This window comes from Diuraphis noxia, unplaced genomic scaffold (genome assembly GCF_037042655.1).
Source record: "Diuraphis noxia isolate RWA-SAM2 unplaced genomic scaffold, SU_Dnox_SAM2 contig0009, whole genome shotgun sequence".
NCBI classification, from domain to species: domain Eukaryota; kingdom Metazoa; phylum Arthropoda; class Insecta; order Hemiptera; family Aphididae; genus Diuraphis; species Diuraphis noxia.
Genome location: NW_028301719.1, coordinates 3,131,374 through 3,157,854, shown reverse-complemented (window position 1 = coordinate 3,157,854; position 26,481 = coordinate 3,131,374). Strand labels below are relative to the sequence as shown.

Sequence of the window (26,481 nt, the reverse complement as noted above, 5' to 3'; positions counted from 1 at the left end):
TAAATAATCAAAATTAAGCAATATAAAAAATGGTTATTCTCTCCCTAGTTTTTGTTAGTGGTTATCACTTGCATCATATTAAAGTAGAAAATATACATTAAAAAATTTAAAACGTGGGGTGCTATAATATTTTATATTTTAAAAACATTATATTGAGGGTATTTAACTATAATAATGATAGTTAAATCTAAAAAAACAAGAGGTGCTAAAGACCCTTTTGCACACTCTAGTTGCGCCAATGGTCTGAAACCCTGTTCGCGACATTGAAAATATGATTTTTTTTACATAAAATATAATTATATAAGTTGATCAGTACCTTATATGTATATTTGGACGTATGTCATTGTTATTTAAATACCTACATATTGATTAAATTCATGTGATTGGTCAAAAAGACCTAGTCCTACAAAGTATATTACAACTATTGAAGCGATGTATGGTGAATTATTTATATTATACTAATATTTGATTTGAAATTGTAAATGTATTAAATTGAAATTGTAAACATAAAAAAAAATGTTGTTTATACTTAACATTAAATTAGTTCAGAGTATTGTATTTCCAGATTTGTAATAAACATATGTACCATAGTGTTATGTACTTGTCTAACTTCTTTATTCAATGTGCATGTGCTCAAATGATACGTTATATGAGAAGAGGTACAATATTTGATTTGTTAAAAAACAAAATTATCATTAAAAAACTTAAATCCTAATAGGCATTTCCATGTTCAAAGTATCCATATGGTAAACAGCATTAAATAAATATATATTAAATCTATAATAATAATTAACACATTATTTTGTATTAATTAAATCTACCAAAGCTATACACAGTTATATGTATATTATATGTATAAAAAAAATAAATTAAGTTACCTATTAAGTTAATTTATTGTTAATATTATGCCATTAAGGTCCATTATTAGATATGGTTATTATATAATATATTGTACATTTATTATTAATTGTTATTGCACTCATTTATCATTGAAAATACCATTGGTTATTACCAATGACCATAGAATAAAGGTTATTACTTTTGATAATACCATAGAATACCTAAATAACTAAAATTAATTTTGCCAATAGTGTGTGTAGGATGGTAGGATTAATAAGTTTGAAGTCGTATTCAGTGCTTACTGTTTAGATTTTTGTTTTTATTATTAATTTAAAAATCTTAGAATTTTGAAAATTCATTGCTTAATTCATCTACATCACTTTCCAATACTGTAGGCCAACAAGATGGCAACTCATATGTGGTTGGTTGTGTTTGGCGTTTTCGGTCTAGAGTGCAACATCGAACCTGTTATAGAAAATTATTCATTATTGTCTGTTGTACATTGAATATTTGAATCATGGACCACCAAAATATTACCGTGTTTCCTCTTGTCCAATAAGCAAAACGCGACTTGGCTCGTTGAATCAATACTTGATCGTTAGCGGTTGTCGGTCTCACTTTTTTTACTAAAACTCCAAAGTCCGAGTGCATTGGACACCACCATTCTGTGCACTAAATTAAATGTTATGTAAGTATACATTTTAAATAATCAATTCTGAGTTCTGAACTTTTTGTTTTTAAACAGAAAATGTGTAATTGACAGTTGTAGTTATTATTATTTAAATTATGTACCTACCTGTCTTTTTTTTTAGATCGGTGCATTCCTTATTAAACAATTTAACCTGAAAAGAAGGAGCGGCTGAAGAAAGGAGATTGGGTGAAGAGGAAAAATCTTCTGAAGATTGAAGACCTGGCGTGACTGCAATACTATGTTTTTCAATCGCAATCGGCAATTTTTGTTGTTGGCTTTCGTCCGAGGTTACAACAATTGGATTTAAGCCTTTGACAATACTATTTTCCAGTTTAGCCAATTTGGTGTCCAATAATTGCTCAATTTGGTTTATTGTCACCATTTTTAAGCTTTCCTCTTCCTGTGTGCAGTATTATTTATTATACAGAGTGATTGATTTATCAAACAATACTCATTATTTCAAAAAGTATTGAATTTTTCAAAATATTTTTTACATGGTTTCAAGTTGTTAAAAAGTCAACGTTTTTATTAAAAAATTATATTTTTTAATATTTTTTAACCTTATATTTTTTTAAGTTTTTTACTTTTTTGAATGACAACATAGTTCAAATTTCATATTCAAAGCAGAATATTTTTCTAAGTATTTTGATTCAAAAAAATCGAAAAGTTTATGAGTTATAAGTATTTAAAGTTTAGATTGGCAGAGTGTAGTGGTACAGGGTTACCCCCCTAAATGTTTGTCCACTACTCCGCTTGTCTAAGCTTTAAATACTTATAACTCATAAACTACTCGTCCTAAATTCGATTTTTATGAATCAAAATACTTAGAAAAATATTCTGCTTTGGAATATGAAATTAAAACTCTGTTGTCATTCAAAAAAGTAAAAAACTTAAAAAATGATAAGGATAAAAAATATTTATAAATATAATTTTTTAATAAAAACTTTGGTTTTTTAACAACTTGAAACTATGTAAAAAAATATTTTGAAAAAAGTTAATACTTTTTTAAATAATGAGTGTTGTTTGATTAATCAATCACCCTGTATTACCATAGATTTCGTGTTAAATAAATTGATCTTACCAATTTCGTTATTGTGACCTTCAAATAATCATTTTCAGACACTTTATTTTCAATTGAGTTATTTAACTTTTCAATGTTCTTTTTCAACTTTCCCTATAATAAATATAATTATTTACTAATATTATGTTATATTGTACATTTATAATGAAAATCAGTAGGTACATGTGCGTGGCCCTAATTTAACTTCCTAAAAATTGTTCTTTATATGAATAATTGAATAATTAACTTAAAATGATTTACTATTTGTAACTCTGTGGATCCTGCTTCTTCTATATATTTATCAATTTCACCCTCAAGTCTTTGATTTTCTTCCACCAAACTTTTGTTTTTGGACTCCAACGTATGTAATTTCTGATAAAATATTTTTTTAAATAATGACACTATTCTTTTTTCATATTATATTCTTTAAAAATCCTTAGTATAACACTTACTAATTTAATTTGAGTTACAATTTAAACTATAGAACTTACTTGCATTGATGATTCCATTAAAACAATAATTGATAAATAGCCTTCCTTGTAAAACTGTGCCTCTGTCACATTCTTAGACACCACTGTATCCAGCTTTAAAAATTGTTCATAAGAACTTGGATAGTTATCCATATTAAATCTTAATACTTTATAAAATATTTATTTAGTAATCTGAGATTCTAATTAATTCTACTTAGAACACATAAAATGTGAAACACCAATAGTATGTGAATAAGGTAGCACTAAGATAAAACTTTTCACACAAAATGTAAAACACCAATAGTATATGAATAAGGTAGCATTAAGATAAAACTTTTCACACAAAATGTGAAACACCAATAGTATATGAATAAAGTAGTACTAAGATAAACTTTATCTCAATCATTTGAAAAATATCAATCATTATATCAATAAGGAAAAACCAATACTTTATGGTTAAATTTTTATATTTAAAAAGTGTTGTAGAAAATTGTACATGAACATGATACATTCTATTTGACTACATGTAAAATTTGTTAATTTATTATATAATAAATATCAGTTATTCCATTTAAAAGTTGTTTATTTATTACATTTAAAAGTTGTCTATTGTTTATTACATTTAAAAGTTGTTTTTAAATTATGTTTTATTCAAATAAGGAAAAAAGTGATATGCTCAGTTGCTTTATTGAAATGGCAAAAATTCCAGAGCTGCAGCAAGTTTTGAAATTATTTATTAAATTAAACAAATATCCAGGGTTCAAATGTTCAACACTATTACTTAAAATTATTTATACTAATTTTAATCATTGTTGCTAATTTAAAAAATAACATTTTTAAATCTTATTAAATTATAATTAAAATTTTAAAATGTGAGTTCTTTGGTAACTAAAACAATGTGTTGTATCAACCCTGCATATTTCTGTATCTTAGTGAAGTTATGTGATGTAATAAAACAAAAAATAATATACATATATATTTTTTTTTAATGGACAGCAAAAAAATACAAATATATAAGTGATTATACATAATTACATATATTATACATCTAGTGTTATATTAATTATAGATTATATAAAACCCGATATCCTGATCCAGAACATACAAGATTTTATGTTCTGTACAAAAATATGCAAGAATACGGAAGTTTTGTAAAACCAAAAAGTAGAGTTTTGACAGTCATCAATGTTGATAATTCATTTTCGGTGTTGGCCAAATTGATTGAAAATCCTCATATATCTTTGAGAACTGTAGCAAGTATGGTTTTCCTATTAAATAAACATTACAAATTACAAAATAAGTATTCTACTTTTTAAATTTTAGAAGAATTAAACATGACATATTCTTCAGTTCAAAGAATTGCCAAAAAACATAAATACCATGCATACCTGGCTAATCCTGTTCAGCAACTTCTAGCAAGTGATTATGAAAGGCGACTCAATTTTATTGCACATTGCATGGTAAAACTAGAAGAGGAACCTCAATTTTTAACAAATATTCTTTGGACTGATGAGGCGAAATTCCACAATAATGGACATGTAAATCACCACAACAATCACTATTGGAATCATTCAAATCCCCACTGGATAAATGAGACCAATAAGCAAGTTCGTTGGGGTGTGAATGTTTGGTGTGGGATTATTGATGAGTATTTAATTGGTCCATATTTTTTTGAGGAAAATCTTAATGGCAATAAGTATCTTGGTTTTTTGAAAGATGATTTACCCATACTTTTGGAAAATATTTCACTTCAACAGCGCTTGAATTTGATTTGGCAGCAAGATGGTGCACCAGCACATAATACCTTGGCTGTATGTGCATACCTCAATAAGATGTATGGAGACAATAACTGGTTTGGAACTCACAGCCCCATTATTCAATGGCCACCTCGTTCCCCCGATTTGAGTGTTCTTGACTTCTTTTTTTGGGGCCATCTAAAAAATGAAGTGTATAAAGAAAAATGCAATAGTGTGGAGGAACTTAAACAAAAAATAAGAGATTGTTGCAACAAAATTGAAAACTCAATATTGAAAAAATCTACTTCCTCTGAAGTATTAAAACGTCTTAATTTTTGTTTAACTGAAGATGGCAAGTAATTTGAACATATGCTAAAATATAAATAACATGTATTTTTTATTCAAATTGTATACAAATACATACATGTATATCTATGTATTATTTATGTATGTATGCTACATTTTTTCCATTCTTAACCAAAGTTTGTTAAAATTTATATTTAATATGAATTCTTATACTTACGAATGAATGAATTTCTGGTAGGCACATGTACATCAAGTTAATAAATTGGTCTTGGAATTTTATTGAAAATAACAAAATAAGTAAGTTGGTAAATTAAACATATTGAAATATTTAACTAGAGCTCCAGTTAACTAGATCAGCTAGTTCGTTAAAACTACAAAGGCACAGAATATTATTTATTATGATAATATTATTGTGAAAATGTGAAATTTATTAAGTTTACTACTGTAGACTGTTGTACATAAGTAATTAGTACTTAGTAGTATCGGTCGTTGACGCCATGGCACCATGCTATAAATTATAATAGTCAGTAACGAGTAACAGACAACGGAAAATAAATTACTGTACACTACAGCAGTGATTTAAAACAGTTAACAGTTGTTGCAACTGTAGTATAGGCTGTCTACTAGAGTAACAAAAACGGGATTTTATTTGTGACATAAATAAACAGTAAGTTACTATTTATTTTGTAAATACACATATTGGTAACACTGTATTTTCTTTATGATAAGACAGTTGTATTGGTTGTAATGATAAACCATGGACAACAGTAACTTTTATGGACTAAACACTAAAATAATTCTGTATTTCCGTATGTTATTCTATGGTGTGTTGGAGCATAGAATAGAGGTGAAATCGTGATCGAAGCTACAAACAGAAGCAGACCAATAATAATAATAATATTATGATCGTGTGTTATTGTATGTAGGTATTATCGGCTATCAGGGACAAAGATTATCGCCGCTATATCTTGGGTCGAACGATATCGGATTTATTACTTATAACTTCTGGTCTTTATAATTGATAATAATTATTACGACCACTGACCATTGCCTTCGTGGGGTGAACTTCGTGTTTCCCTGCAAAATGGGCATAATAAAATACATTTAGGGGCTCTAAGTACTTTATGAACTGATTTGAAAAGTGTGATATTGCTATGGACTAGCGTCCCGCATTACATAGTTCACGGTCAACTAGGTACCAGCCGCATCAATCTAGGAAAGGGTGCGACGATCCTTGTAAATGTAGGAGAGACAGCATTTCTGGAAATCATTAAAATTAGGGACATACTAAATCATGGGAACAGACGACTATAAAAATGTCCTCAATAAGGGTGCACAAGACGTAGTTTTATGCATCATTACAAAAGTTCAAAGAACCAAATGTTTAAATGTAATATTATAATATATACTCTTAATGTTAATTATAATATCAATCGCTAAGGTCTGCAGCTGCACGGGATGCACATTTGGCTTGTATGTGGGCGAGTAACATTTCCGTCAGTCTAGATAATTATACCACATCCGTGAGAACAGCGACAAGAACGAGTAGACTATGGGGAGTAGAGGGTAGCACTATATAAGGGACCCCGAAACGGCCTGTATTCAGACGCGACTTGACCAGACTAGCCAGAGCACCTTCACGCCAGTCTGTTGTTTAATTTAATTCATTGGACTTAGAAAAATTTCTTACAAACAATATTTTGAACTTAGAAAATATTCGAATCAAACCGAATTTATTCTATCATTCAGAATACTTAACTTACATTCAGCTTTCATGTTATAAATAAATACATGTTTTATCACAATAAATAAACAATTAATCTAATTAAGAAGAATTCTACGTTGTGTAATTAACTCAAGAGTCACCTTCCAACCATCATCCTTGACTACTGATACCTGTAGGCGACGTGATCACTACAATATCTTTTGCCCTGGGACATAAAAATCCTGATAGCTGCGGTATCTGATGACGAGGTATAACACATTTACTCACTATAACTATCTCCCAAAACCACCTAACTTTGAGGAGCAATATCTCATCAACGGATTAACGAAAAATGAAAATTAGAACGTATTAATTAATGAAAAAAATAGTTTTATTCAATTATGAAATTTTAAGTATAGGTTACCATTTGAAAATCAAAAGTTGACAGTGGTTTACCTAATAAATATAAGGGTGGAAAATATAAAAAAGATATACAATTCTAGAACAGCGTAAATCTACAATTTTGAAAAAAAAAAATTTGAAAAAAGTCAATACTTTTTCAAATAATGAGTGTTGTTTGATAAAAGAATCACCCTGTATATGCATAACATCATTAAGACGTTACATGAATATATTGGATTTTAAGAAATTTGAAAATTTATAGCAAACGCCGACCTACATAATATTATGAAGTTATACACTATGTAGGTACACAAATGTTTTATCGTGTGGCACAAACTGCAAAATCAAAAACAAGCTCTTATAATTCGCAATAAAAAATTCCCGTTTTTTGGTTATTTTTTAGTGTTTATCCAAACGCTTTTAAAAACTATTGGATATTTTTTACTTTTGAACCCTCCCAGTCAAATTAAATTTTTATGATCGTTTGATTTAGAACATTGGATGTCTACTTAATTTCTGTTGTACCGATATTCTGATTTTGTTGTTATTCAAAAACGAATAACTGTATAAACTTGAAATTTGTACCATAAGTTTATTTTATCAATTCTTTGACTTAATAACAGTTTCAAAATATTTCCACAATTTTCAAGTTATTTATAGACATTTAAATAAATCCATTTTTTTTTGTTTTTTATTCTATAAATGCCAATAATATGTTATCCATTGGGTTAAAAAGCTTGAAAATTTAATACAACGTTCCTCATAAGTTGATATAATATAGAAGTAGGAAAATATTAAAAACGCCTAGGAGCGTTTTTTTTATATAACCACTCACTTATCCTCAAATTATGACAAAACGTATTTAATGTAAAGTTACATATTATTTAGTTGTTAAAAATGTATAATACGTTTAACTGTTATAGCTGAGGATTGAAAATTTAAAACAAGGTTCCACGTAAAGAGTTATTTCTGCGACAAAAAAAAACCTAAAAACTACACAATCGCAGTTTTTGTTTATGTTATTCTTTATTTCAAATTACATGTTAAATAATCAAGAATAACAATATTAGTTATTGAACGGGCGGGGGCTGTCAAACAATATGATAAGTTCCCCGACACCTAACGCTCTCATTGGAATGGACTGTATAAACTATAAAGGAGCTCTGCTTACACACAACCTTACTTGTGAACGGAGGGTTCGCCTGCAGTATACAAGGGGTTGAGTGCAGCAGGTAACAACTTGGGGTAACCAAAATAATAAAATAATAATTCGCAATGTATAGCAACAAACAATATATAATATAATATAATATAATATAACTCACGGTAATGTGGAGTGCAGGAACTGGCCAGCTGCACTGAAATTGATATTATTTGCCTGTATGGCTTACAATTTATAACATTATTACAATATATATAACAAGTAACAACATAATAAAGGTATAACAATATAATAAAACTATTTATCATGTATAATATTTCTCACTAGGTATAATATAATTCACTCATCACTACTGATTGAACTATCTCTGTTGATAGGATTAAATACATATTACAACACATTAACAATTAATATTATAATTTCAACAATAATTAAAGCAACACTATCGTGCTTAATTGCTACTAAAAAAAAACTCATAAAAAGATAGGTATATAAATTCAAAAAACAGAAGAAACTTGATTGAGTGTCATCATCTTAATTAATTAACAATTTTTGTTTTTCTACAATGATTACATTTGATAAACTTTAAAATCAGGTGATTGCCAGAGCGTAGGTGCCGGATCGACTACTAGAGCGCAGCACATAATTGTTCACGCGTGAACATCCCGCCCCCCATGAAGCCCTGTGCTTCATTCTTCTTTACCCGTAGGTAGCGGACATATCTTTACTGTGGGTCGTTTTAGCTGTTGTCCACTGGCAGTACGTACAGTCACTACTCGTACTGTGCCATCTGATCCAGGATGTATTTCGATGATTCGTACCATCTTCCACTGGAGGGGTGGGACATTATCATCCTTTAAAACTGCCAATGTTCCGATTTTCACTTTGCTTTGAAGCGATGACAAGTATTCTAAACGCCACCTCTTCCAGAACATTTGAGTCATTTTTTGAACCAATTCCCATCTCTTCAGTCTGTTATCTGGCATCTCTGAATAGTCTGTTTCCGGAAGCATGAGTACCGGCCCCCCTATCAGGAAATGTCCTGGTGTAAGAACTTGCAGGTCTGCAGGGTCTGACGACACTGCAGTCAGAGGGCGGGAGTTGAGATATGCTTCGATTTGTGCAAGTAACGTAGCCAGCTCTTCAAAGTTTAGAATAGCGGCGCCTGCGACTCGCACAAAATGATGTTTGAACGACTTAACTGCTGCTTCCCAAACACCGCCGAAATGCGGTGCCGAAGGAGGAGTGAATACCCATTGAACTCCTTCTTCTACTAGTTCATCGGATATCGTACGCCCAGTCAGCTGCCTTTTGAAATAGCACTCTAGTTCTTTTCGGGCTCCCACAAAATTTGTTCCGTTATCTGGCCAGATGTGCGACGGCTTTCCCCGCCGAGACATAAATATTTTCAATGCCGCCATGAATGCGGCGGTAGTCAGAGCACTAACCGCTTCCAAATGTATTGCTTTCGTTGAGAGGCATACGAAAACTGCCACATAAGCCTTGGTTGTGGTAGACTTTCGTAGTCCAAGCTTTATCAGTAGAGCTCCAGCAAAGTCTACCCCTATTTGTGCAAATGCTCGACTAGGAGTAACTCGGGCTGAAGGTAGCTGTCCCATAGCTGGCTGCAACGAACTAGGGCGGGCTCTAAAACATTTAAGGCATTTGTAAACTGTTGCTCTGGCTACATCGCGTCCTCGAAGTACCCAAAATTCTCCTCTTACTGCTGCCAATAATCCTTGTGGCCCAACGTGCATGTACCTCTGGTGATATTCTCTATATATCATCTCTGTCACCACGTATTGCCTGGGTAGTATAACTGGATGCTTTCTGCTTGCGGATATATTTGAATTTTCCAGTCGGCCACCAACTTTCAATAAATCATTATCAAGGTATGGTGACAACATTCTAAGTGGTCCCCGCGTAACCTGCTTCTTATTTCTCAAAGCATTAATTTCTTCAGGAAACGCTTGCCTCTGCGTTATTCTAATCCAGCGCTCCTTTGACCGTTGTATCTCTGCTACCGTTAAGGGACCTACTTGTGGTTTGGTGCATGCGGGATCCTTCTGCCACTTGCGCCATTGAAAAAATCTTATCCATATGGCAGATATTCTTAACAGCTTGGTCCAACTAGAGTATCTATGCATTAGCTCGTTCTTAGCTGCAATGGTATTTAATGTGAATTTTATCGTACGTTTTTCTGGAGCCTCTTTGCTACAACTTGAGTCGTGTCGTACTTGTGGCCACAACGCTTTGTCTTCCTTAAGAAAGCTCGGACCGTTCCACCATAATTCAGACGTAGCTAGGTCTGCAGTATTAATTCCTCTCGACAATTGATCAGCAGGATTTACGCTTGTACTTACATACCGCCAACTATTTTCTCCAGTGAGTTCTATGATCTGAGCTACACGATTGCTTACGAATGTATTCCACTGTGCTGCTCCACCCTTTATCCAAGCTAGCACCACCGTAGAGTCACACCAACAAAATACCTTATCGTTTGAGATTTCGAGACTCGATGATACACGACTAATCAGCTCCGCTAACAGGTGAGCGCCACTCAGCTCGAGTCTCGGAATTGTGAGGCTCTTCATAGGGGCCACTCTGGACTTCGCACAAAGGAGTCGCACACTCCACTTTCCTTGTTCCGATGCTTGTTTAAAATATATACATGCGCCATATGCGCTTTGCGACGCATCACTAAAGCCGTGTAACTCAACTTCTTCGGACAAGCATACTTTTATCACACGTGGTATGCTTATCTGATGAGCAGTTGCTAGGTCATCTAGGAACCGTCTCCATCGCATTTTAAAATCTTCAGACAGTGTGTCATCCCAACCTAGTTTTATCTGCCACAGCTCTTGCAGAAAGATCTTTCCCCTTATGAGAGTGGGACCCAGAAATCCCAATGGATCGAACACACTATTCAACGATGAGAGTAGATCTCTTTTAGTTTGCACTCGAGTGTCATTCGCGTTTCTCACCTTGAATTTCAATATGTCTTGTTATGTATTATAAATATAAATAATAACATAAACGTATTATATAGACATTTATTGTTGACAGTATAAATCGTAATGACGTACAATATATTTCTACTCGCTAATAACCGATGGACAGTCCCCACCGATCGTAATATGATACTTATGATTATTGTTAGTATAAACAGTATAGGTGTAATATCATATAATATAAATGCTGAATATGCAACATATTTTTCCTTAAAAAAAAAAAAAAAAAAAAAATATATATATATAAGTAGTATTTTGTGTATTGCTTAATCGCTATGTTAGTGTGTTAGTAAGTTTAATTACATTAATTATAATCACTTGGAGAATATCGCTGAGGTGGTTTTCTAGATCTAATTGGTCTGGGTGTTTTATTTATTATTATAGTATCAGGATTTTGTTTTGCACCTACGGTTTCGATATTTTCAGTATTTTCATTTATTTGTCTAGTGGGTGTAAGTGAAATTGAATTATTCGCTGGTGTCAGCGATTTATCAATGAGTAATTGATCATTGTGTCTCTTCCAAATAGTTCCGTCATCGAGCTCTACATCGTGTGTATTACAACTAATGGATTTGATAATTTTACCCTTTTGCCATTTATTGTTATTATTCCTATAATTTCTAGCTAAAACATTATCACCTGTATTGAATGATACTATCCTATTACCACCATTGTTTATTTGTGATATTTGTCGTTCAATAACCACTTCACTTGTATTCGGCATTAACGCGTCAAATTGTAAACGTGTTGATCGACCTAACATTAGTTTAGCTGGCGTTTCTCGTGTTGTTGAATGAGGTGTATTACGATACATCAAAAGAAATTTATTTAATTGGGATTGTGCAGTCGAGCATTTTTAAAAAAAATTTTTTATTGTTTTGACTGCTGATTCCGCACAGCCGTTTGATTCTGGGTGAAATGGAGCGCCTGTCATATGCCTTATACCTAGATTTTTGCAATATGCTTGAAATTCGAAACCAGTGAAACATTTTGCACCATCTGATGTAATTGTTTTTGGAATTCCAAATCGTGCTATCGTTTCTGAAAATTTTTGAATAACAATTTCTGCTGTCATAGAATTTATTTGAAATACTTCTAACCATTTTGTGGTTGCGTCAACAATGACAAAAAAATATTTATTTTGAAATGGACCAAGAAAATCGCAATGCACTCTAGTCCACGGTTTTTCTGGCCATTTCCAAGGTGATGTTACAGATTTTGGCGGATTTTGCCTGACATTAATACAATTGTCGCAACTTTGTGTGATATTTTCGATTTCTTTGTCCATTCCTGGCCACCAAAAGTATGATCTCGCTAAACTTTTCATACTGGAAGAACCCATATGACACGAATGAAGTTCCTTGAGTATATTATTTCGAAATTTAGCTGGTATAATAACACGGTAACCCCATAATAGACATCCCTGTTCCACTGCAATTTGAGTTTTTCGTAAATTATATGAATTAAGTTCTAAATTTTTAGAAAAATCACTATTCCATTCTCCTGTTTTGACTGCGTTTAATACTTTGGCGAGAATTGTGTCTCTACTTGTTTCAATTTTTATTTTAGACCAGTCTAATGTGAAAGGTGATTGTTCGTGAATAAAATTAAGACTAATACATTCTTCATTATGATTTTCAATTTTTAATTTTGAACTTTTTATTCGTGATAAAAAATCGGCTGTATTATCTTCGGATTTTACATATTTTATGTCGAAATCGAATGATGATAAAACATAGGCCCATCGTTGTAATCTATTAGCCGCGTAAATTGGGATACCTTTCTTATCACCGAAAATATATATTAACGGTTTATGGTCGGTTTCTAATAGAAAATGCCTACCATATAAATAGTCATAAAATTTCGTAACCCCGTAAATAATTGCTAAAGCTTCTTTTTCAATTTGTGGAAATTTACATTCTGACTCAGATAGAACTCTTGATGCATATGCTATAGGTTTTTCAGTACGATCTAGGTACACATGGGAAAGAACTGCGCCTAGTGCATAAGATGATGAGTCTACAACGAGTTTAATCGGAATATTATGATCATAATGTGCCAATACGGGTTTCGAAATTAAAATTTGTTTGACTTTATTGAATGCTTGGTCACATTTTGGTGTCCAATTCCATTCACTGCCGTTACGTAAAAGAGTGTACAATGGTTTTAAAATATTTGCAGCGTTTGGAATAAATTTTATATAATACGTAACTAAACCTAAAAATGATTTTAGCAATGTTTTATTTTCTGGGACAATGGCATCGTTTATAACATCTGTGTGTTTTGTTAGTGTGTGTAAACCATTTTCATCTAACCTGTGACCCAAATATTCAATTGACTTTTGCATAAATTTGCATTTATTCAACTTTACTCTTAAACCTGCATTTGACAATACATTTAGTAATTTGTCTAAACGAGCATTGTGCTCTGTGATAGTGGAACCTGCAACAATAATGTCGTCTTGGAATATACCTATGCCCTCAAGACCTGCTGTTGAAGTTTCCATAGCTTTTTGAAACTCCCCTGCTGACGACTTTATTCCAAAAGGGTTGCGTGTATAGCTAAATAAACCTTTATGTGTGTTAATAGTGGTATATTTGCGATCAGATTCTTTAATAACCATTTGTTGGTATGCGTCTTTTAAATCTATTTTCGAAAAATATTTTGAACCACTAATATTTGCATATAAATGTTCTATTTTTGGAAGAGGGTATTCAGTCCCTTCTAATACCGGATTTATTGTTATTTTAAAATCACCGCAAATTCTAACCGTGCCGTCTGGTTTTAATATTGGTACTATTGGAGTTGCCCATTCGCTGTGGTCGACGGAAACTAAAATGTTGCTTTTGATTAAACGCTCAATTTCGGTTTCAACTTTTCCCTTTAATGCTAATGGAATAGACCTATGTTTGTAAAATTTAGGTACTGCCCCCGCTTTGATATTTAATGAAATTTCGTATTTGTTAAAAGTGCCTATTTCATCTTTAAAAACATTGTTATATTTTTTATAATACTATCGACACTTACGTCATTTTCAATACTAAACAAGGTAAAACATTTTATGTTTTTATATCATTTCGACCTATTAATGGAGGACCACCATTGTCGATAACATAAAGGCACATTGTAAATTTTTTATTTTGGTACACCGAATCGACAAATATTTTTCCTATCGGTTTAATGTCGTTGCCGACGTAATCAGATAGCTAAATGTCATTTTTTTTTAATTTGATATGACTAAACAGTTGATGATATAATCTTTTTGAAATTACGCTATGTTGTGAACCGGTATCAATTTCGAAGCTTACATTATTGTTTTGTACAATTAAATTAACTGTAAACGGTTTTACCGCTTTATTTTGAAAATTTTGATCAATTATGGAAAAAAAAGTATTCGAAAGATCATAATTAACTGTTTCGTCATCATCATTATTATCATACAAAAATTTATTTTGTGTTTTTATATTTTTCTTTTCTTTCATACCCTTTTTACATACGGTGGACAAATGACCTTTTTCACCACAATTGTTGCACTCGAAGTCCTTGTATCTGCAGTCTTTTTGAAAATGATTGGAACGGCCACAAATCCCGCATTTGATTTTTGACTCCTTGTATGTGTTGAACCCCTTCTTGGCAGTATGTCCATTATTTTTTTGTTGGTACTTCAAGTCTGCGTATTCTTCTTTTTTCCAGCCACTCTTGTCATTTATTGCAGCTTCTTTGGCTGTCGCGATTTCCATTAGATTTGAATATGTAACTCCAATTTTTGAGGCATCCTCTTCTAACAGACGATCTTGGATTGGTCCTGAACCCATTCCGACAGCAAATATGTCTCTAATGACTGTTGTTAGTTCCGACGAAAACCCACATTTTGAAGCAAGATTTTTGACACGTGCACCCCATTGGCACACCGATTCATCTTGTCTTTGTTTAGCTTGATAAAATGTATACCTAGCCGCAAAATACGATTTTATTGGTTTGAAATATTTGTTCAAACTTTTCATTAGAGTTTCATACTCAACATCGTTTGGCGTGCTAGGAACACATAAACTAAAAAGTACTTTGTGAATTTCCTCACTGACTGATGATAATAGAATGGCTCTTTTTTGAATATTATTTTCGATGGCATTTGCCAAAAAAAAATTTGTCAATTTTGACTCAAAAATTGTGATATCTATACCTGTTTCAAAGTTTCCAGGTGACCCAATAACTTGATTGAAGTTCGTTATGGATTCTGTCTTAGGAGTTGCCATTTTGTATTAGTATGAATACAATGCTTGAAACTTCTAATGCACTAGTGATTACGATTAAATTATTATTTTCTTCGTCGCCAATTTGTTATGTATTATAAATATAAATAATAACATAAACGTATTATATAGACATTTATTGTTGACAGTATAAATCGTAATGACGTACAATATATTTCTACTCGCTAATAACCGATGGACAGTCCCCACCGATCGTAATATGATACTTATGATTATTGTTAGTATAAACAGTATAGGTGTAATATCATATAATATAAATGCTGAATATGCAACATGTCTGACTCGGGACACCAAATAAGGCCAAGTGATTTAACTGTGTCGTCGTCTCCAAGGTCTAAGGAATAATGTGGCTCGCTTGATGTTGTTGCTATCTCTGCTCTAACATTTGGGGCACTAGAACACCATTTCCTCAGACGCATACCACTACTCTCTAGTAGTTCTAATACTTCATGATATAGGCTTACAACTTCTTCTACCGTGTCTCCACCGCTGAGAAAATCGTCCATGTAGAAATCCCTTTGGATTGCTCTACTGGCTGCGGGTTTATCCTGAGCTGCTAAAAGGCCAATCTCCATTAACACTCTTGTTGCTAGAAAGGCGGCAGGCGCAGTCCCATACGTGATGGTGTTTAGGCGGTAATGAATTATTTCTTTTTCTGGTGAGTCCCTCCACAGTATTCTTTGGTAATCCCGGTCTTCATGATTAACCCAAACTTGGCGAAAAATTTTCTCGATATCAGCGGTGATGAGGATCTTATGGCAGCGGAACCGTAGCACTATGTCGAAAAGCTCACTCTGTATTGCTGGTCCTTGAGCGAGAACATCATTCAACGAGTTTCCCTTACTCGTTTTTGCCGATGCGTCGAAGACGACTCTGACCTTCGTGGTCTGACTTATTTCTTTAATCACCGCATGGTGTGGTAGATAGTAATATGGTGCATCTGAAACTGGATCATCAATTTTACTCATGTGTCCTAGTGATGCATATTCATTCATAAAGTTCACATAGTCATCTTTCAGATGTGGCGCGACACTAAACTTATTTTCTAAATTTGTGAATCGCTTCAGTGCCATCTGGAATGATGAACCTAGCTCTCTTACATCTGCTGTGAATGGGAGATAAACTGAGAATCGTCCTGTTGTGTCTCTTTCATGCGTTTCCCGAAACATAATCTCACTAGCTTCATCCACATTACGCCTTGACTTGACTTGATCGTTTTTCATCTACCTAGCTACGTTCAACAAACAGGAGTTAGATCTTGGACTGATACGGGACTTAGTATTGCCAATCGAGCCCGACACTATCCATCCAAATGACGTATTATACAACCAAGGTAGCTCTTTGCCTAACGACCACTTCTCGCCTTGTAACACTTCAAAGAAAATGTCAGCTCCAAGCAATAACTCTACCTTAGACGCTAAATAGAATTTAGGGTCAGCCAAATGTGGTAGTATGTGTGGCGGAATTGACCAAGATGAAAAGTCTATCGATTGACTTGGTAGCGCATTTGTAATTTCATGGAGTGTATGACATCCAATCTTCGCAGAGAACTGAGAATTCTGACTGAAAATTGTTACTTCCGCTTCTTCAGAAGATATAGTACTGGCTCCATTAACACCACTTATAGGTAACTTACTTTGCACACCCTTCAATCTTAACCTTTTGACTAGTGATTTAGTTATAATATTTATCTGAGAACCATTGTCTACAATTGCACGGCAAGGTCTTTTCGTGCCGTTACTATCTAGCACAAATACTATGGCGGTTGATAATAAAACTTGTTCGGCGTTTGAATGACTGTGTAGCGCTGCTAGATTTACCGTAGCTGGCGGTTCGGTTGCAGCTTTAGCTTCATTAACTTCAAGACTACCTTGAATCGGGTAAGGGGTCATGTGTTCGAAAGTCGTGTGTTCGAATGCTGTAAGTTCGAACGTTAAGTGTACGAAAAATTGTCTGTTCGAAAGATTATATGTTCGAAAAGTCGTATGTTCGAAATTATCGATAAATGAAACACGAATTTTACCAAAATATTTATAATTCGTTAATTCGATTTTCAGCGTTAAAAATTAAATTTAAAAATAGGTATCAAAAAGTCGTAAAATAAATTAGTCGTTAATAAATGTAAATGCTAAATAAAAAAAATACTAAAAACTTAAAAACATATTTAATAGTTTAGTTGTAACAATTATGTTATGGTTATTGATATATTGTTCCTATACCTATTAAGTCGACCGTGCCATGATTCAGCAATATTTGTGTTATTTTTGTTTAGTTTTATTTATCGACAATTTCGCACATACTACCTTTCGGACATATAATCTTTCGAAAATATAATCTTTCGAACAGATAATCTTTCGTACAGACAATCTTTCGTACACTAAACGTTCGAACATTTGGCATTCGAACACATGATTTTCGAACACATGACACGCTACCCTTGAATCGAAGGGGACTTTGAGTGATCATGCTCGGCTGTTCTTGACTTGTTGGTCCCCACGGGATCTGCCTTTTTCTGATAAGGAAGACCATGTAGCAGCGTGTTGTGCTTGTACTTGCAGTTTCTACAACCACTCTGAGTACAGCTTGAAGTACTGTGTGCCGGAGAAAGGCAGTTAAAACATAATCTGTGCATTTTTACTGTGTTATACCTTTCCGTCAGTTGCATCGCTTTGAATTTGTGACAAAAAAAAAACATGTGTGGTTGTGAACATAAACAGCAGACTGTCCGACTTCCTTGAGCACTTAGCACTGATGCACCTTTTTCGTTAGTTCTATAACCTTTTCTCTTATTGCATATGCTAGAATTTTGTCCTTCAAAGGACTCCAATGAGCTAGCCCTTCTCTCTAGAAATTCGGTCAATTTGTTGAAATTGACTTCTTCTGTTACACCGATTGATAGGTCCCATTGTTCTAAGGTTCTTAGATCCAATTTACTCCTTGCTATACCAATTAGCAAATCATCCCAATGATCCACTGGTCTTTTTAGGGATCTTAACGCTTCGATATGCTTTGTAATGTTGGCCAAGAATCCTCGTAAGTCACTATCTGATGAACCTGTCAATTTTGGTAACTCTAATAGCGACCTGACGTGGGCTTCGGTGATCAATCTCTTTCTCTCATACCGACCCTTAAGACATTTTATAGCTGTAGTGTATGTAGAGTCATTAATCTCTAATGCGTCAACTAAATCTAATGGTACACCCTTGAGACATGACCTTAGATAATGGAACTTATCTGCATTTGATACTCCTTTCTCGTTTTCTACGCGGCTCACAAACGAACTATAAAATCCAGGCCAACTATTATAGTCACCTTCAAAGCTTTCTAGTGGTAGCGGTGGCAATGATGAACGCGAGCGTAGAGTGCTGCCCTCGCTCCTTCTTAATAATTCTTCCCACAGTTGAGCTGATGCTTTTTGTTGTTTGGTGTCTATAGAATTTCCTGAGTTTGCCATTGCAAATTTTGTCGGTTGGATTAACCTGTTAAGTTGGCCTGCTACACTGAAATATCGGGTTTCAAAATCTTCCCTTGCCGCAAGATGAGCATCATCGTTGTCGTCATCTATCTCTTCTATGCGCGATTAAATATCCTCAAATTGATTTAATAGTGTTGGTATTACATTAAGTCTGGACTCAGCCTCAGATATAGCATTTGGCGATTCAATATATTTATTAACAAACGTGCTATGTCTAGTAAGCGATGCTTTTATTTGGCCTCTAAGCCTAACTAGAGTTGATACTAAATCAGTGTTTGACATTTCCAACAGGTTTTCATCTGCAATGTGGGTCGACATTTTAACTATTAATTCTTTAATTTTATGATTACTTACCACTTACAGATAAACTCATTAATCTCCACCTTCAGGCTTCAGAACAAGTACTATATATTTATTATTATTTTAATAAATTGATTTCTAAAAACTAAAACTCAAATCCGGCTCGTTAGGACCAAATGAACGGGCGGGGGCTGTCAAACAATATGATAAGTTCCCCGACACCTAACGCTCCTCATTGGAATGGACTGTATAAACTATAAAGGAGCTCTGCTTACACACAACCTTACTTGTGAACGGAGGGTTCGCCTGCAGTATACAAGGGGTTGAGTGCAGCAGGTAACAACTTGGGGTAACCAAAATAATAAAATAATAATTCGCAATGTATAGCAACAAACAATATATAATATAATATAATATAATATAACTCACGGTAATGTGGAGTGCAGGAACTGGCCAGCTGCACTGAAATTGATATTATTTGCCTGTATGGCTTACAATTTATAACATTATTACAATATATATAACAAGTAACAACATAATAAAGGTATAACAATATAATAAAACTATTTATCATGTATAACATTTCTCACTAGGTATAATATAATTCACTCATCACTACTGATTGAACTATCTCTGTTGATATGATTAAATACATATTACAACACATTAACAATTAATATTATAATTTCAACAATAATTAAAGCAACACTATCGTGCTTAATTGCTACTAAAAAAAACTCATAAAAAGATAAGTATATAAATTCAAAAAACAGAAAAAACTTGATTGAGTGTCATCATCTTAATTAATTAACAATTTTTGTTTTCTACAATGATTACATTTGATAAACTTTAAAATCAGGTGATTGCCAGAGCGTAGGTGCCGGATCGACTACTAGAGCGCAGCACATAATTGTTCACGCGTGAACAGTTATATTGTTGTAATTTAAAATAATTCGTGGGTAGGTAGTTAAATTTTCTGAGCAATTCAATTGGTTTATGTTAATTTTTATCAAAAATACATACTACTCAGTACACGTCAAAAGGTAAAATATTATGTTTTGATATATCTTTGAGGTTAAATTATATATATATGCATAACATCATTAAGACATTACATGAATATATTGGATTTTAAGAAATTTGAAAATTTATAGCAAACGCCGACCTACATAATATTATGAAGTTATACACTATGTAGGTACACAAATGTTTTATCGTGTGGCACAAACTGCAAAATCAAAAACAAGCTCTTATAATTCGCAATAAACAATTGGTTAAATATTCATCGGAGTGAAACACCTTGGGAGGCCTCAAAAAGGTTAAACTTGAACGATGTCACGACGAGGGAATAATATGAAATACCTGTAATCATCATGATAATAAGTTATTCAATTGATAATTTAACCGTAAATAAATAACGCTAATATAAACATTTTGTAAAAAATTCAAGTATTTACAATGATTCGTTTTGGAATTAGTATGAAATAAAATATAGCGATTTTTCGAAAACTGAGTAAGCCTAAAAATTCCCGTTTTTTGGTTATTTTTTAGTGTTTATCCAAACGCTTTTAAAAACTATTGGATATTTTTTACTTTTGAACCCTCCCAGTCAAATTAAATTTTTATGATCGTTTGATTTAGAACATTGGATGTCTACTTAATTTCTGTTGTACCGATATTCTGATTTTGTTGTTATTGAAAAACGAATAACTGTATAAACTTGAAATTTGTACCATAAGTTTATTTTATCAATTCTTTAACTTAATAACAGTTTCAAAATATTTCCACAATTTTCAAGTTATTTATAGACATTTAAATAAATCCATTTTTTTTTGTTTTTTATTCTATAAATGCCAATAAAATGTTATCCATTGGGTTAAAAAGCTTGAAAATTTAATACAACGTTCCTCATAAGTTGATATAATATAGAAGTAGGAAAATATTAAAAACGCCTAGGAGCGTTTTTTTTATATAACCACTCATTTATCCTCAAATTATGACAAAACGTATTTAATGTAAAGTTACATATTATTTAGTTGTTAAAAATGTATAATACGTTTAACTGTTATAGCTGAGGATTGAAAATTTAAAACAAGGTTCCACGTAAAGAGTTATTTCTGCGACAAAAAAAAACCTAAAAACTACACAATCGCAGTTTTTGTTTATGTTATTCTTTATTTCAAATTACATGTTAAATAATCAAGAATAACAATATTAGTTATATTGTTGTAATTTAAAATAATTCGTGGGTAGGTAGTTAAATTTTCTAGTTTTAAATTTTTAATAGTGAAAATGTCGTTATTCACTTGTATTGATACTTTCTAATAAACTGTATGTAATAGAATGACTGAGCGAGTCCCAGTAGATAAATAATGTGATTTGATTAATTTGGAAATTATTTTATTGGTAACTACATTTTTTTGTTTTTTAAACAATAATATATTTCTATAGCATTAAATATCATAGCCTGACAAACCGTGTCCGGCCAGAATCTTTTTTCGTATACAATGATTTTATATCATTATTGAATTCAAATTTAATACGATCATGCGTTACAGTAACTCACATTTGATCTACTGTACATCAGAGTGACATCCACATACCAGCTTTTTTTAATATGTTTTTAAAATTTTATCAAGTACCTAAATGTTATAATAAAACTAACATTTTTGTTTTTGTTTTAAGATATAAGTGTTCAGTAGGTATAACAATAGTTCAAAAACACGCATATGTCAAAAACTTATGGTACCTATATCGATACTTATCTGGCTTAGAATAATTTACACTGATAATATACAGCCGTAACAGATATATGTATCTATAAAATATAAAACTACTTATAGGGTGATCAATTTAACTAAATACCCTCATTATTTCAAAAAGTATTAACATGTTATAACAGTTTAACATTTTCATACCCGCTTTTATTTTTACCTTTATTTTTGTAGGTGAAACAATTATATACTTTTGATTTTTGAATGGCAACATACATAGGTATGTATGAAATGTATAAAACTATTTATTTATTTTTTATGAATTTTAATTTTAGAATAAACCCCTCAATGTTAGGTGATTTTTTTTTTTGTAGGTACTACCTATTGTATTTTTCTTTTGTATAGACCAAGAGTTGACACATATTTTGTCCGATAATAGATATCAATTGTAGATGATATCAATAATTAATATCTATTTCACACTAATAAAAAATGATAAGATACTCGGCGATAAGACGAATGTCTATATTATCAATATCTATATGCATAATGTTTATGTAATAACTGTAAAACGTTTTGGATTTTTTACTTTTATGGAAAATTATATATTCCTCACTTGTTCAGATTCTAATAGTTTTATAAATCACAATCAAAAACCTATATGATCAAATTTGAAATGAAACATCGAACACGATTATGCTTACGATTTGATTAATATTGTGATTATGAATTTTCAAACATTATCAACTGTACTTTGTATCATGTTACGATTTTAAATGTAACGTGTAATTTTGTGAGCAATTCAATTGGTTTATGTTAATTTTTATCAAAAATACATACTACTCAGTACACGTCAAAAGGTAAAATATTATGTTTTGATATATCTTTGAGGTTAAATTATATATATATGCATAACATCATTAAGACATTACATGAATATATTGGATTTTAAGAAATTTGAAAATTTATAGCAAACGCCGACCTACATAATATTATGAAGTTATACACTATGTAGGTACACAAATGTTTTATCGTGTGGCACAAACTGCAAAATCAAAAACAAGCTCTTATAATTCGCAATAAACAATTGGTTAAATATTCATCGGAGTGAAACACCTTGGGAGGCCTCAAAAAGGTTAAACTTGAACGATGTCACGACGAGGGAATAATATGAAATACCTGTAATCATCATGATAATAAGTTATTCAATTGATAATTTAACCGTAAATAAATAACGCTAATATAAACATTTTGTAAAAAATTCAAGTATTTACAATGATTCGTTTTGGAATTAGTATGAAATAAAATATAGCGATTTTTCGAAAACTGAGTAAGCCTAAAAATTCCCGTTTTTTGGTTATTTTTTAGTGTTTATCCAAACGCTTTTAAAAACTATTGGATATTTTTTACTTTTGAACCCTCCCAGTCAAATTAAATTTTTATGATCGTTTGATTTAGAACATTGGATGTCTACTTAATTTCTGTTGTACCGATATTCTGATTTTGTTGTTATTCAAAAACGAATAACTGTATAAACTTGAAATTTGTACCATAAGTTTATTTTATCAATTCTTTAACTTAATAACAGTTTCAAAATATTTCCACAATTTTCAAGTTATTTATAGACATTTAAATAAATCCATTTTTTTTTGTTTTTTATTCTATAAATGCCAATAAAATGTTATCCATTGGGTTAAAAAGCTTGAAAATTTAATACAACATTCCTCATAAGTTGATATAATATAGAAGTAGGAAAATATTAAAAACGCCTAGGAGCGTTTTTTTTATATAACCACTCACTTATCCTCAAATTATGACAAAACGTATTTAATGTAAAGTTACATATTATTTAGTTGTTAAAAATGTATAATACGTTTAACTGTTATAGCTGAGGATTGAAAATTTAAAACAAGGTTCCACGTAAAGAGTTATTTCTGCGACAAAAAAAAACCTAAAAACTACACAATCGCAGTTTTTGTTTATGTTATTCTTTATTTCAAATTACATGTTAAATAATCAAGAATAACAATATTAGTTATATTGTTGTAATTTAAAATAATTCGTGGGTAGGTAGTTAAATTTTCTAGTTTTAAATTTTTAATAGTGAAAATGTCGTTATTCACTTGTATTGATACTTTCTAATAAACTGTATGTAATAGAATGACTGAGCGAGTCCCAGTAGATAAATAATGTGATTTGATTAATTTGGAAATTATTTTATTGGTAACTACATTTTTTTGTTTTTTAAACAATAATATATTTCTATAGCATTAAATATCATAGCCTGACAAACCGTGTCCGGCCAGAATCTTTTTTCGTATACAATGATTTTATATCATTATTGAATTCAAATTTAATACGATCATGCGTTACAGTAACTCACATTTGATCTACTGTACATCAGAGTGACATCCACATACCAGCTTTTTTTAATATGTTTTTAAAATTTTATCAAGTACCTAAATGTTATAATAAAACTAACATTTTTGTTTTTGTTTTAAGATATAAGTGTTCAGTAGGTATAACAATAGTTCAAAAACACGCATATGTCAAAAACTTATGGTACCTATATCGATACTTATCTGGCTTAGAATAATTTACACTGATAATATACAGCCGTAACAGATATATGTATCTATAAAATATAAAACTACTTATAGGGTGATCAATTTAACTAAATACCCTCAATATTTCAAAAAGTATTAACATGTTATAACAGTTTTACATTTTCATACCCGCTTTTATTTTTACCTTTATTTTTGTAGGTGAAACAACTATATACTTTTGATTTTTGAATGGCAACATACATAGGTATGTATGAAATGTATAAAACTATTTTTTTTTTTTTATTAATTTTAATTTTAGAATAAATCCCTCAATGTTAGGTGATTTTTTTTTTTTTTGTAGGTACTACCTATTGTATTTTTCTTTTGTATAGACCAAGAGTTAACACATATTTTGTCCGATAATAGATATCAATTGTAGATGATATCAATAATTAATATCTATTTCACACTAATAAAAAATGATAAGATACTCGGCGATAAGACGAATGTCTATATTATCAATATCTATATGCATAATGTTTATGTAATAACTGTAAAACGTTTTGGATTTTTTACTTTTATGGAAAATTATATATTCCTCACTTGTTCAGATTCTAATAGTTTTATAAATCACAATCAAAAACCTATCTGATCAAATTTGAAATGAAACATCGAACACGATTATGCTTACGATTTGATTAATATTGTGATTATGAATTTTCAAACATTATCAACTGTACTTTGTATCATGTTACGATTTTAAATGTAACGTGTAATTTTGTGAGCAATTCAATTGGTTTATGTTAATTTTTATCAAAAATACATACTACTCAGTACACGTCAAAAGGTAAAATATTATGTTTTGATATATCTTTGAGTTTAAATTATATATATATATGCATAACATCATTAAGACATTACATGAATATATTGGATTTTAAGAAATTTGAAAATTTATAGCAAACGCCGACCTACATAATATTATGAAGTTATACACTATGTAGGTACACAAATGTTTTATCGTGTGGCTCAAACTGCAAAATCAAAAACAAGCTCTTATAATTCGCAATAAACAATTGGTTAAATATTCATCGGAGTGAAACACCTTGGGAGGCCTCAAAAAGGTTAAACTTGAACGATGTCACGACGAGGGAATAATATGAAATACCTGTAATCATCATGATAATAAGTTATTCAATTGATAATTTAACCGTAAATAAATAACGCTAATATAAACGTTTTGTAAAAAATTCAAGTATTTACAATGATTCGTTTTGGAATTAGTATGAAATAAAATATAGCGATTTTTCGAAAACTGAGTAAGCCTAAAAATTCCCGTTTTTTGGTTATTTTTTAGTGTTTATCCAAACGCTTTTAAAAACTATTGGATATTTTTTACTTTTGAACCCTCCCAGTCAAATTAAATTTTTATGATCGTTTGATTTAGAACATTGGATGTCTACTTAATTTCTGTTGTACCGATATTCTGATTTTGTTGTTATTCAAAAACGAATAACTGTATAAACTTGAAATTTGTACCATAAGTTTATTTTATCAATTCTTCAACTTAATAACAGTTTCAAAATATTTCCACAATTTTCAAGTTATTTATAGACATTTAAATAAATCAATTTTTTTTTGTTTTTTATTCTATAAATGCCAATAAAATGTTATCCATTGGGTTAAAAAGCTTGAAAATTTAATACAACGTTCCTCATAAGTTGATATAATATAGAAGTAGGAAAATATTAAAAACGCCTAGGAGCGTTTTTTTTATATAACCACTCACTTA

General features: G+C 31.3%; 2 protein-coding genes across 2 annotated transcripts; both read right to left on the bottom strand.

Annotated features, from left to right (window-relative positions):
• Positions 1 to 9,061: 9,061 nt before the first annotated feature.
• LOC149054270 (uncharacterized) lies at positions 9,062 to 16,877 on the bottom strand. Its single transcript, XM_089230525.1, has 4 exons — positions 15,937 to 16,877; positions 15,081 to 15,334; positions 13,269 to 13,402; positions 9,062 to 11,356 (listed from the first exon to the last, which is right to left on the bottom strand). Exons 1-4 carry the CDS (start codon positions 16,875 to 16,877, stop codon positions 9,062 to 9,064), a joined length of 3,624 nt encoding a protein of 1,207 aa, XP_089086651.1.
• A 1,208-nt stretch (positions 16,878 to 18,085) lies between these two features.
• LOC149054269 (uncharacterized) lies at positions 18,086 to 19,108 on the bottom strand. The gene has a single exon (XM_089230523.1). The coding sequence runs from the start codon at positions 19,106 to 19,108 to the stop codon at positions 18,086 to 18,088; it is 1,023 nt and encodes a 340-aa protein (XP_089086649.1).
• Positions 19,109 to 26,481: the final 7,373 nt, after the last annotated feature.